Genomic DNA, 13,726 nt, shown 5'->3' with positions numbered 1-13,726 from the left:
TCTTTTGCTGGTTCCTCATCACCCTGACTGTGAACTCACTCCTTGAACCTATTCATTTTTTGCTATACTCACTCCTTAGTTCCATAGCTTTAAACACCAACTATATGCTGACAGCTCTCCAGCCTGGGTCTCCTCCTTGAACTTTAGGCTCATAGGTAACTGCCTACCTCTTTTCTTGGGTATCTAATAGCATCTCCAGTATAACATTTCCAAAATGAAGTTCTTTATCTCAACTCTCATTCCTTCCTCCCAAAAATCCTTTTAGAAGATTCTCTCCTGATATCATCCCCATTTCAGCAAATGATACCTGAACTGGGCTCATGCCAAAAACATTACTCATCCATTTCTCTGCTCAGATATCAAAAAATTCTGTTGGCAAACTGAGAACCCTGACATGAATCCATTCATTTATAAGCAGTTGATATTTGACAAAGGGCCAAGGTTCACTAAATGACGGACAGTCTCTTTAACAAACAGTGCTGCCATCACCAGATCCGTTTGTGTAAAAACGAAATTAGACCCATACCTCACATCATACGCAAAAGCCTACTCAAAACGGATCAAATCCCTAAACATAAAACCTAAAGTGATAAGGATCACGGAAGAAAAAATAGGGACAATGCTAGGGGCCCTAATACACAGCATAAATAGTGTACAAGCCATAACTAACAATGCACAAACACCAGAAAAGAAACCTAGACGACTGGGAGCTCCCAAAACAAACACTTACGAGCATCAACAAGACTTCACCAAAAGAGTAAAAAGATAACCTACAGGCTGGGAAAAAATTTTTTTTGGCTACAACATATCCGACAAGGGTCCAATCTCTGAAATCTACAAATTACTTCAACACCTCAATAACAAAAAGACAAATAATCCAATTTAAAAATGGGCAAAGGATACAAACAGACACTCCACCAAAGAAGATATTCAAGCAGCTAACAGACATATGAGGAAATGCTTGAAATCATTAATCATTAGAGAAATGCAAATCAAAACTACAAAGAGATACCCTCTCACTGCAACAATACTGGCAGTAATCCAGAAAACACTAAATAACAAACGATGGAGAAGTTGTGGGGAGATTGGAACTCTTAGGCAGCGCTGGTGGGAATGTAAAATGGTACAACCACTTCAGAAAATGATACTGTGCTTCCTTAAAAAGCTAGAAACAAATACCGTACAATCTAGCAATTCCGCTCCTAGGAATGTACCCTAGAGTAGTAAGAGCCGTCACATGAATACATGAATAGACATACGCACACACCCGTTCACTGCAGCACTACTTGCAATAGCAAAATGCTGTAAACCAAAATGCCTATCAACAGATGAATGGATAAACATGTTATAATACACGCACACAGTGGAATACTATGCAACAATAAAAAATGATGGATTTGCACATCATCTCACAACACAGATGAATCTGGAGGACATCATGCTGAGTAAATTGTCACGAAAGGACAAATATTGTATGAGATCACTATTATAAGAAATCAAGAAAAGGTTTACACACAGAAAAAACATTATTTGATGGTTAGGAGAGGCAGGAGAAATCACTAACTAGATAGTAGACAAGTGTCAACTCTGCTGAAAGGAAAGACAACACACAATATAGGGGAAGTTGCCAAAACTTGACCGAAGCGAAGGCACAGAAGTTTCCTAGACACATCGAAATACTTTCAGGGACCAAGCTGACGGGGCTGGGGACCATAGTCTCAAGGGACATCCAGGTCAACTGGCATAACATAATTCACAAAGAAAATGCTCTACATCCCACTTTGGTGAGTAGCATCTGGGCCTTAAAAGTGTGCCAGTGGCCATCTAAAGTACAGCTATTGGTACCATCCCATTCACAGCAAAGGAGAAAATGAAGAAAACCAAAGACAATGAAAATATCAGCCCAAAAGACTAAAGGACCAAATGAACTAGAGCCTCCATCAGCCTAAGCCTAGAAAAACTAGATGGTGCCAGGCTACCACCACCAACTGCTCTGACAGGGATCAAAACAGAAAGTTCTAGACAGGAGAAAAATGTATAAGAGGATTCAAATTCACAAAAAAAGACCAGACTTACTGGTCTGAAGGAGACTGGAGGGATCCCCGAGACTATGGCCCTCAGAAACTCTGCTAACTCAGAACAGAAACCACTCCTGAAGCCCACTTTTCAGACAATGATTAGACAAGCCTATAAAACAAACAATAACACACATGAGGAACATGCTTCTTAGTTCAATCAAATGTATGAGAACAAAAGGGCAACTTCTGCCCAAAAGCAAGACAAGAAGGCAGGAAGGGATAGGAACTGGACAAATGGGCACAGGGAACCCAAAGTGGAAAGGCGGAGCACGCTGTCACATCGTGGGGATTGCAACCAATGTCACAAAACAATATGCGCATAAATTTTTGAATGAGTAATTAACTTGACCAATAAACTTTCACCTAAACACACACACGAAAAAATCCTGCTGGCTCTTCCTTCAAATAATATCCCAAATCTGACCACCTCTCACCATTCCCACTATTAGCACCCTATTTCAAAGCTTCCATCATTCTCACCAGGAATATTTTAATAGTCTCCTAGCTAGTCTCCCTGCCTCCACTCTCCCCTTTGTAGCAAGAGGGATGCTTTAAAAATCCATCAGATTCCCTATTTCTCTTCTTAAACCTCCCCGATGGCTTCCACTCTCTCTGATAAGCCAATGTCTTCCAAGGCCCTACGTGATCTGACACCTCTTCCCCACTCTTTGGGTCTGATTTCCCACTTCCCCTCCAGCCATGACAGCCTACTTGCTTTACCTCAAATGTACCAAAAACATACCACCTTCAACCCCTTGCACTTGCTGTTCTTTCTGGTTAAGAAACTCCTTCTCAAGTCCAAACAGTATGCTTCTCACTTCATTCAAATTTACCCCCTCAGAACAGCTTTCCTTAGCCACCTTCTAAAACTAGACTCCTTACCACTGTCTTCCCTTTATCTTCCTCGACCTACTTTTCTTTATTCAATAAGCACTTATCATCTGACTTACGTAAGTTTATTGTCTAGAATATAAGCCCCTTAAGGAACTAAGACAATATTCTGTTCAATGCTGTATTCTAAATTCCTAAATGTGTTTGGTGTATGCTAGGCAAGGAGTAAATTTTAGAATGATGAATTCTTCCATGAGTGCACCCAGATAATGGTTACTTGAAAGATAAAAATAGGGGTTTGCGGTGTCTATTTTGCAAAAAGTAAAATTAAATATATATTTAAAAAAAAACAAAAACAAAAACCATTGCCGTCAAGTCGATTCTGACTCACAGTGACCCATTAGGACGGTACATTCAAACAACAGGATGATTTATTTAATCAGTCCCTTATTGACAGGCATTTAGCTTGTTTCCTAAATTCTGTTAACCACAAACAACACTGCTGGGAATATCCTCATACACTGGTGTTTATGAACTCACAGAAGCACATCTAAGAAACTCCTAGAAGTACACTAGCTGGGACTAAAAGTATGAACATTTTACATTTTGCTAGATCCTACAGGGCAAATATCATTTATTAATTCATGTAATTTTATCACCTAAATATTTCAAAAAGGTATTTGTAATTCAAGAGTGACAATAAAAGAACTACAATCTGTCACAATCCATGATTACATGACGTCTTCTTCCTCTAAGAAAATTTTTACAACCTTCAGCAGAAAAAGAGGCAAAGTTCCAAACAAGTTAATCCTCAACTACTAGAGAATGCCTTGGTTATCTACTCTTCCACCTCTTGCTTCCTACCCCAAGTAATGATAAGCTCGCGGTCGGGGGGAGAATCAGATTTCATGCGTCTTATGTTCTAAGAAAGAATATTCTCAAATGCCATACCTCATCTCGTCTTCCACCATTAAAAGAAGAGCTAAAGACTTTGCTGCTACCGCCGCCCCTTTCAGGAGGCATCTTATTAAAAGTTTTGCTTTTCTGTGAATTGGAGCGACGGGACTGGTTGCTAAAATTTTCATTTTTGGGGTAGGAAGGTTCACGTTTACGATTAAAACGCTTGGATCCGTTTGAGTTCTTTCCATCTGAAAGGGAAAAAAAAAAATTAAGAAATGATCCACACACTTGGCCAATTTTTTTCCATCTCCCAGCAACATTGTGTTTAAACAGGGGTGGACGGGCCCTTCCACATCCTCTGACAAACCTGGGTTTGGGCCAGAACATTAGTGCTTTCAGCAAGACATCACATAGGCAAGGGTCTTTTTGTTTTGTTTTGCATCATTCAGCACAAATATAGTGTCCAACCAATAGGTGTCTCTTTTTCACAGAGTTTAACCACTGCTCTATTAAGAGTCCATTCAGACAAAGTGACAAGAAAGGGGACAGCCACGCTACATTAGAGAAAAGTATTTTATCAGGAGGCAGGACAGAAAACATTATTCCCCTTTAAATCACTACAATAGCTAGATTCTGTACTGCAAGAGCTTAGCCTAGGCCTTACCAGATAAAATCAAGAGGCATAAACAAACCAAAACCAAACCTGTTGCTGTTGAATCAATTCCAACTCAAGAGCAAAGCAATATTTATCTATGTTCTGGAGGCCAAAACTGGAATGCTATAAACTGACAGAACAAAAGAAGTTGACCTTTACAAGCATATTACATCAGTACGTATTGTTATATCCTTTTGAAAAATGTTTACTGCTTTTTTTCTCTGATTACAATAAAGGCTCAATTTTTTAAATCTGGAAGAATAAATTTAAAGTTGCCAGTACTCATAAAATACCAACCTGTTAAAGTGTTTTTCTTTTAACCTCCACTTTATACTCTTATCACAGGTTTTATACATAATTAAAAGCATACAAGAGATACTGTCTTCTACTTATTACTCCAGGGACATTTTCATGCATCCCTAGTCTTCCAAAAATGAATAAAAGCTGCAGTTTTATTCCACCATATGCTTATAACATAAAACCAATCCCCTATGATTGCACATTTAGGTGGCTTTTATTTTTTTGCTAGTTTAATATATAGTATTGGGGGGACCTGTATATATGATTATTTTGCTATGTTAAGTTCTTGAAGTCAAGCTAGCAGATGAAATTTGATCGTTAAAGCCTCTTACATGTAGCCAAGTTGCTTTCTAGAACTGTTACACCAATTTGGTTATGTTCTAACAGCACTGCAAGAGAGCATGTCTAATTCACTACATTCCTGCTAACACTGAGTTGATAATAGCAACAAACACTCTTTCAATCTCTTAACCATTTGCATTCTGTGGGAAGAGCCTGTTTGTGCTCTTTGCCCTATTTTTCCTACTAGGGAAATGAACTGCAAGGATTTTTTTGTCCCAAATTGAACAAAGCAGCCAGACCAGATACACTTAACACTTGCCAAAGTATACCAGCTCAAAATAGTAAAGTAACACCTATCTGAGAATCATACACAACTAAATAACTAAAGAGCTCCCCAAATTAGTCTTTAGCCAAAAATGACTATATTTTCCTTCTTGTCCTTTTGCTCACTCCATGTTGTCCTTCCTCAATATGGAAATCTGACCAAGTCTGCGTACTAATTTTTTTAATTAATTTGTTCGTTGTGCTATAAGTGAAAGTTTACAAGTCAGTCTCTCGTACAAAGTTATACACACCTTGCTATGTACTCCTAGCTGCTCTCCCCTCAAGAGAGCACATTCCTCTTCTCATCCCTGTATTCCCTGCGACCCTGTATTCAACCAGCTTCTGCCCCCTCGTCCTTCTCATCTCACTTCCACAGAGGAGCTGCCCACATAGTCTCTTGTGTCTACGTGAGCCAAGAAGTTCACTCCTCACCAGTATCATTATCTATCTTATACCCAGTGCTGTCTGAAGTTCAGTCTAATCCCTGTGTGAGTAGTTGGCTTTGGGAACCATTCAAGTCTTGGGCTAACAAAGGGTCCAGGGACCATGACCTCCAGCATCCCTCTAGTCTCAGACTATTAAGCCTGGTCTTTTTACGAGAATTTGAGATCTGCATTCCACTGCTCTTCTGCTCCATCAGGGATTCTCTGTTGTGCTCCCTGTCAGGGCAGTCACTGGTTATAGCCGGGCACCATCTAGTTCTCCCAGTCTCAGGCTGATGCAGTCTCTGGTTTACGTGGTCCTTTCTGTCTCTTAGGCTCATCTTTACCATATGTCTTTGGTGTTCTTCATTCTCCTTTGCTCCAGGTGGGTTGAGACCAATTGAGTCCGCATACTAATTTAACAGCTTTAAAAACAAAAACTTGGGCAGAATGTAAGTTGGGGGACTTTCAGTGAAGAAATCCATTAGGTTTACCCTCAGACTTTAAGAGAGTGATAGCATTGGCTTACAAAGTCAAGGGGATTCCAGCATGAGCCTCAAAAACAAAGTTTTTCCCAAATACAGCTTAATCCTGTTTATGTCAAATATATATAAGTATTAATAGAAACATGCCTGGAAAGGATACAAGCTGTGAATGACAGTTACCTTTGAGAAATGGAGCTGTTCACTTTTGCCCTATTACCAGTTCACTGGTATCACCCAGAAGAGCTTTTAAGCAAGTCCTATGCTCAGGCCTCACTGCTAGGGTTCTAAATATATAGAATCACTGCTCTGTATACTTACTTTTTGGGTAATTTTAAAAACTAAGTATTTAGAAGAAACTATTTGTAGACAAGCTTATTGTATAGCAAACTAAATCCAAGGTGGAGCAAAGTTTCAAAGAAAAGGAAATGCGAACTTATAATCAAATTCTGAAAGCAACCACCTCTCACTCATAGTACATCAACCTCACAGGATGAATGAGAGGTATGCCATCCTCTCCAAACCTGACCAAATTATAACCTGGGAGTCAAACTAATAATCAGGTAAGATGGTAGTATATAAACAGAAAACAGATGTTCACAGAAACACAACCAGGCTAGGTTCACTCCTACCCATTAGCTTTAACCCCCAGTTAGGGGCAGTGATCGGGGTTTAATCTTAAATTAGAAGTTAAGAACTAGATTTATACGTACTACTCAGCAACAGTTAACGTCAAACATCGTTATCAGTGGTAACAATTAGAAAGTGAAGTTTTAGTTCTCATACAAATTTTGCCTTGTTCCCAACCCATGGAATTAGTTTATAATCAAGATTTCAACATGCAGAATTTGGTAAGATGGCATATTTTTTTTTTAATCATTTTTGTTGTGCTTTAAGTGAAGGTTTACAAATCAAGTCAGTCTCTCACACGAAAACCCATATAAACCTTGCTACACACTCCCAATCCTGCTCTCTCCCTCCACTCTTTTCATGTCCTTTTCGCCAGCTTCTAACCCCCTCCACCCTCTCATCTCCCCTCCAGGCAGGAGATGCCAACATAGTCTCAAGAAGCTCACTCCTTACCAGCATCCCTCTCCAACCCATTGTCCAGTCCAATCCATGTCTGAAGAGTTGGCTTCAGGAATGGTTCCTGTCCTGGGGCAACAGAAGGTCTGGGGGCCATGACTACCGGGCTCCTTCCAGTCTCAGTCAGACCATTAAGTCTGGTCTAAGGAGAATTTGGGGTAGAAGTGCATCCCACTGCTCTCCTGCTCCCTCAGAGGTTCTCTGTTGTTCCCTGTTAGGGGTGCCATCGGTTGTAGCCGGGCACCATCTAGTTCTTCTGGTCTCAGGATGATGTAGTCGCTGGTTCATGTGGCCCTCTCTGTCCCTTGGGCTCGTAATCACCTTGTGTCCTTGGTGTTCTTCATTCTCCTTTGATCCAGGTAGGTTGAGACCAATTGATGCATCTTAGATGGCTGCATGCTAGCGTTTAAGACCCCAGATGCCACTCTTCAAAGTGGGATGCATAATATTTCCTTAATAGATTTTATTATGCCAATTGACTTAGATGTCCCCTGAAACCATGGTCCCCAGACCCCTGCCCCTGCCACGCTGGCCTTCAGGAAACAACTTTGCTTTTGGTTTAGTCCAATTGTGCTGACCTCCCCTGTATTGTGTGCTGGCTTTCCCTTCACCTAAACTAGTTCTTATCTACTATCTAATTAGTGAATACCCCTCTCCTACCCTCCCTCCCCCCTCTCGTAACCACAAAAGAATGTTTTCTTCTCAGTTTAAACTATTTCTCAAGTTCTTGTAATAGTGGTCTCATACAATATCTGTCCTTTTGCAACTGACTGATTTCACTCGGCATGCCTTCCAGGTTCCTCCAAGTTATGAAATGTTTCACAGGTTCCTCACTGTTCTTTATCGATGCGTAGTATTCCAATGTGTGAATATACCATAATTTACTTATCCATTAATCTGTTAATGGGCACCTTGGTTGCTTCCATCTTTTTGCTATTGTAAACTGTGCTGCAATAAACATGGGTGTGCATATATCTGTTCGTATAAAGGCTTTTATTTCTCTAGAATATATTCCAAGGACTTGGATTGCTGGATCGTATGGTAGTTCTATTTCTAGCTTTTTAAGGAAGTGCCAAATTGATTTCCAAAGTGGTTGTACCATTTGACATTCCCACCAGCAGCGCAGAAGTGTTCCAATCTCTCCACAGCCTCTCCAACATTTATTATTTTGTGTGTTTTGGATTAATGCCAGCCTTGTTGGAGTGAGATGAAATCTCATTGTAGTTTTGATCTGCATTTCTCTAATGGCTAATGATCGTGAACATTTCCTCATATATCTGTTAGCCACCTGAATGTCCTCTTTAGTGAAGTGTCTATTCATATCTTCTGCCCATTTTTTAATTGGATTATTTGTCTTTTTGCAGTTGAGTTTTTGCAGTATCATGTAGATTTTAGAGATCAGGTGCTGATCAGAAATGTCACAGCTAAAAACTTTTTCCCAGTCTGTAAGTAGTCTTTTTACTCTTTTGGTGAGGTCTTTGGATGAGCATAAGTGTTTGATTTTTAGGAGCTTCCAGTTATCCAGTTTTTCTTCTACATTCTTTATAATGTTTTGTATACTGTTTACGGATGGCATGTTTTGTTATGTATATTTCACAAAATTAAAGATTTCAAATAAATGGAAAATTCAAGGGGATATAGAACCCAGTTAGCTCCTGCCACTGAAAAAACCTCAGCCACATTTTCCTACCTTGCTTTTCTTAACCCCATTCACATCACCTGGTGAGCACAAATGAGGTCTCGGGAAAAGGATGGACATATACAGAGAATGCATACTCACAAAATCCACTTCGCATGCCTGTCTGAGATAATTCTATAGTGGATCCTGACTGTTGCCTTCATACAGAGAACACAAATGTGGCTAAACAAGAAGGGCACCTCTCATGGTCTGCACAGATTTAGGTAATGCCAGATTCTACAGTGCAAAGGTTTAAGAAAGTAAGCTGGCACTCGGCAAGAGGGCTGTTTTCGTTTCTTCACTTATTACCACACCAGCAAGGAAGCGTTTCATAACGCTTACAGAACTGCTCTCTGAGGAACCATGAACTGCTCATTTCTAAAACAGATTACAAGTAACCACGTACGGATTCATGATTTTAGCTGCTAAAAATCAAACGCTCCACCTTGTCTTCTGCTTACCTAAGGGTATGAAGTCAGACATCTCAAGAGAGAGACTAGCTCTTATCTCTAGACACAGGCAAGGGCAGCTAAAGATTGAAGGTCCATTCAGGCCTGGGACTCAGAGATAAAATTCAGAATACTATTTTTGAGATGTTTTGTAGACAACTTGCCAGGATATACATGTGAATAACTTGGGGGTAGGATGTGTCCTTCTTTCTTTGATAGGAGATAGCAATGCGACCAATGAGATGATCTGCTTTAGATTTTGGAAAACAGACAAAAAAGTCATCAAGTTCCCGGAAGAAACACATCGCTGAAAGTTTTAAATCTCAAGAGTAGTGGTTCTCAATCCTGGCAGCACCCTAGAACACTTGCAGAGACTTTTAAAACTACCAGTGCCCAGGGCCTAAGAGCCCAACCCAGACATAAAGAATCAGAAAGAATCGCTAGGAAAGGGCCCACACATCTCCATTTTTAAAAAAGATCCTCAAGAGACTCTGATGCACAGCTGGGACTGATAACAACTGCCAAGAACTACTGTCAAGACACATTCCAAAATGGACAAGGTCATTAGTTAAGTGAAATGGCTCAAATCCAGAACTCAGGAACCCAGAGTCAATAAATCAAAAAAAAATACCAAACCCATTGCTATCCAGTCAATTCCGACTCATAGTGACCCTATAGGACACAGCAGAACTGCCCCATAGGGTTTTCAAGGCTGTAAATCTTTACAGGAGCAGACCATCACGTCTCTCTCCCACAGTGGCTGGTGAGTTTGAACTTCCAGCCTTTCGGTTAGCGTTTGAGCTACTTAACCACTGCTGCCACCAGGGCTCCTAGAGTCAACAAATAATAAGACTTAAAAACTTAATTCAGCATCTCAGTTGTTCTACATTACCCTAACAGAAAGGTCTCCACCAAATAACAGCAGGCATATACCTCAGTCTCTTCCCCCGATTACCAAGCTAAGGGCCACCAATTTTTTCAGAGCTAGATCGTTTGGCATCAACATTTCTAGCTCTAGTTCTGACAGGTGGCGAGGTCCAGAGGTCAGAATACCAGCCAGGAAGTTTCTGCTGCTGATTCATGCTGTAATCACAAGCAAGTTGCTTACCAATCGTCCACAGTGGATGACAAGCACCTCCGAAGGGGCAACATAAGCCTTACAACAGAATTAACTGACAAATTGAATCCAGCTAAAATTAGTAATTCTGAATGAAAGGAAGAGAGAGGTGGTATCAGGAGTGATGCATGTGCCAATAAGTTACCTGCTTTCAAAGTGAGTTTTTACAAAGTGCTATTTGTAAATATCACCTAGGACTTAGAATTTACTTGGACAAGTCACTCTAATCCCCTAAGCCTACGCTCTCTTGTCTGTAACATAAGTATAATATTCTACCCTCCCTCCTCACAAGGTCATGAGGACTAAGAGAAAACCTCTGTAAAATGCCTACCACGGTAGTTGGCACACAGCTGCTATGACTTGAAAGCCTATCACTAATAAATCCAAAGCATTCTGGCAAGAGTACCACTGGACTTCCAACAAAATCACATAAATCAAGGACTCCAGCCAACAGGCCCTAAAATTCCTATAAGCACTCTAAGTAGTTTTCATTGAAGACTCCAAGTCACCTGAATTTTTCAAAGCCTAATGGTTTCAAAGCCTCCAGGTCCATTTAGAGCTCAGAGGTATTCTTCAAGGCAGATTACCACTAGTAACCTGGCTTCTGGTACCGGAATAACAGCAGAAGTGTCAGGACAGTGCTTCATACCACCAACCTCAAAATAACTGCTCCATAACGCCTGACTTTCCCTTGACTTTCGTGGTAGTACCATCCCCCGGGCAGGGAGATGGAGCAAAAGCAGGTTTCTGGCCAGGTTCCACTGTTTGCCCATAAGCTGCCTAGCCTCTCTCTTGCCTCTTTTTACTTTCTTTGCTCTTTCTAAACAACTTTTTCTACCTTCAAATCACCCCTCTCCTCTGGGCTATATTCATGGGATATTCACTGTTGAAAGTTCTTAGAACCGCATCTTAGCCCTACTGGAATGAAGCTGTAGCAGTATACCCAAGAACCGGAATGTTACTTGAATGTCTGAAGCAATTAGCTGAGGCAAAGAAACTGGTATGCCACTCTGGCCGGAAAGATCAAGAAAATCCCAGAGCTAAGTTTACCTATTTCCTGTGTACAAATGAAGGGCAAACTTAAGCCAGCCACAGGAACAAAGACACAAGTATATTAATCATGTGGCTAGGAAGCAAATGACCATTTATAACATAACCACCTGAGGTTGGAAAGGGAGAAAGGAAAAGGGAGTGTTTGTATCATTCACACAAATATTTAAAAATTGAAAAAAACTCTTGCTTTTTATTTAGACAGAAAAAAGTTGTTTTTTTTTTTTCACTTCACCCTTCCCGTTCTTCCTTCATCGTTCAACTCAGAAACTCAAGATTCCCAGCAGAATCAAGTACATCAAGTGTTGAGCCAAATTCTGAAATACTAAAGAAACCTTTTCATGAAGTTACGCTGAACTTAGTCTTTTCCTTTGTTAGAGCAGCCATCTTGAAGTCATCGTATTATGGTCCTGAATGATATCTGTTGTAGCAGCACTGGTCTTTGTTGCAATGTTTTTAAAACACATACTCTATCCCTCTGTTCAACCTCAAAAATTAACCAATACCCGGAGTTTCCTGTTTTATAATCCCTACCTACTCTGCCTGTTAATTTGTTCCTAAATGCAAGCCAGTGGATTTGGTTGGTGATGAGCTCTGTAATTTAGCTACAAGCCCACCCTTCCTGTTTCCAAACATATACTACGTACAGGTAGTAACACCTTGAAAAGTACCCTGTCAAGGCAAATAGGGTCAAGCTTTCTAATAAACACATTAAACAAAAATGATTGCTCCCAGAAGGTACACCAGTTTATCTCATAAAACCTAGCAAAGTTTCTGTTCATAAGGCAACCCAATACATATTTATAATTCTAGGCCCTTTATGTGAGTTTGTATCTCCTTCCTCAGAAGCTTTCAATTAAGAAATAGCACAAGTGTTTTAAGTACATTTTATAATATTTAACTGTAATTAAACAAAAAAAAGCCACTTTAAGTAGTCAGAATGAACCCAAAATTAATATTCTATACAAGTCTGTTCGAAATGTGACCACCGACAAATAATGCTTTGGTCACATTACAACACGAATCCTTTATCATCCTGCTGGGTAGTATTAAAAAAAAAAAATTAGTTCCACTTTAATCAACGTATTAAAGTCAGGGACATATGAATATGAACAAAATCCCGTAAGTACCTTAGTTTTTGTGTTTATTTTGTTTGGGTTGTCACCTGTCACTTACTGCCTCACTAAAAAATAAACTTAAGGTATTTATCACAGCTGACTCATGAGTGTACTTTAATGGCATAAGGAGGAGTCCCCCCCAAAATTAGCTGATAATTCGTATAGCTGGAGAACAAAATTCTTAACTTTACGTCTGGGACTAGCGTAAAGTTATTTATCAACTACACTGGGAAATATTCATATCACTCTAAACCAGTTCCACCACTGGCCAAGAGGAATGGCTACCCTCTAGAAGGATCTGTGATAAAACTACACATGTGCAAAACCCCAGAATTAACCTACATACTTTTTACCACTTTCTGACGTGGCTTGAGGGTCCACACTAATCCCTTAGCTATTTAAAGCATTCTTTTATTATCAAGACAACTGGTCTCCACCTGAGTTCCACAGCAATCTCTAGAAGTCCTTGGTACATTAGGTAAACAAGCTGCTATACCCAGCAGGTTAACTCTGAACTCAAATCAGCCCTACAATGTTTAACCTTAAATTTTTTTTAAACAACTGGGCCTCTGTATTTGGTGGATCTGTTTCCCTCTCTGTACACACAACCATGCCCCTTAAAACCCTCTTCTTATTACTGTTCATATAATCACAATATGAAAAACAGCAGAGATTAGTACCTGGGCTTTGAAGATAGAGACTATTTGACTCCAGACTCTGAACTGGTTACCTCATGGCCTCTCAGATTATTCCTTCATTTTTAAATAAGAATCTCACCTTGTTGGACAGGTTACTGCCTAGGGTAGTGGTAACAAAAGTAAAAGCCTAGCCAAATACCTGGCACATGGTAAGCCCTCAATAAACAGTAGCTATCACTACGGTAGTAATTTAACATTCAGAGGCACAACTACAGAAACAAAATCTTCTCTGTTAAAGAACGATATAAGAACCTAA

General features: G+C 40.0%; 1 protein-coding gene across 4 annotated transcripts in view; it reads right to left on the bottom strand.

Annotated features, from left to right (window-relative positions):
* RNF10 (ring finger protein 10) overlaps positions 1-13,726 on the bottom strand; it is a 33,598-nt gene that overhangs the window by 18,938 nt on the left and 934 nt on the right. For all 4 annotated transcript variants that reach the window (XM_064272292.1, XM_064272290.1, XM_064272291.1 and 1 more), the window contains exon 2: positions 3,861-4,057. In XM_064272292.1, coding sequence (XP_064128362.1) covers positions 3,861-4,057 — 197 coding nt within the window. The remainder of the gene's footprint in view (positions 1-3,860; positions 4,058-13,726) is intronic.

Source organism: Loxodonta africana, chromosome 19 (genome assembly GCF_030014295.1).
Source record: "Loxodonta africana isolate mLoxAfr1 chromosome 19, mLoxAfr1.hap2, whole genome shotgun sequence".
Taxonomy (NCBI): domain Eukaryota; kingdom Metazoa; phylum Chordata; class Mammalia; order Proboscidea; family Elephantidae; genus Loxodonta; species Loxodonta africana.
Note: the sequence above shows the minus strand (reverse complement) of the source record. Positions and strands in the feature narration are given on the sequence as shown.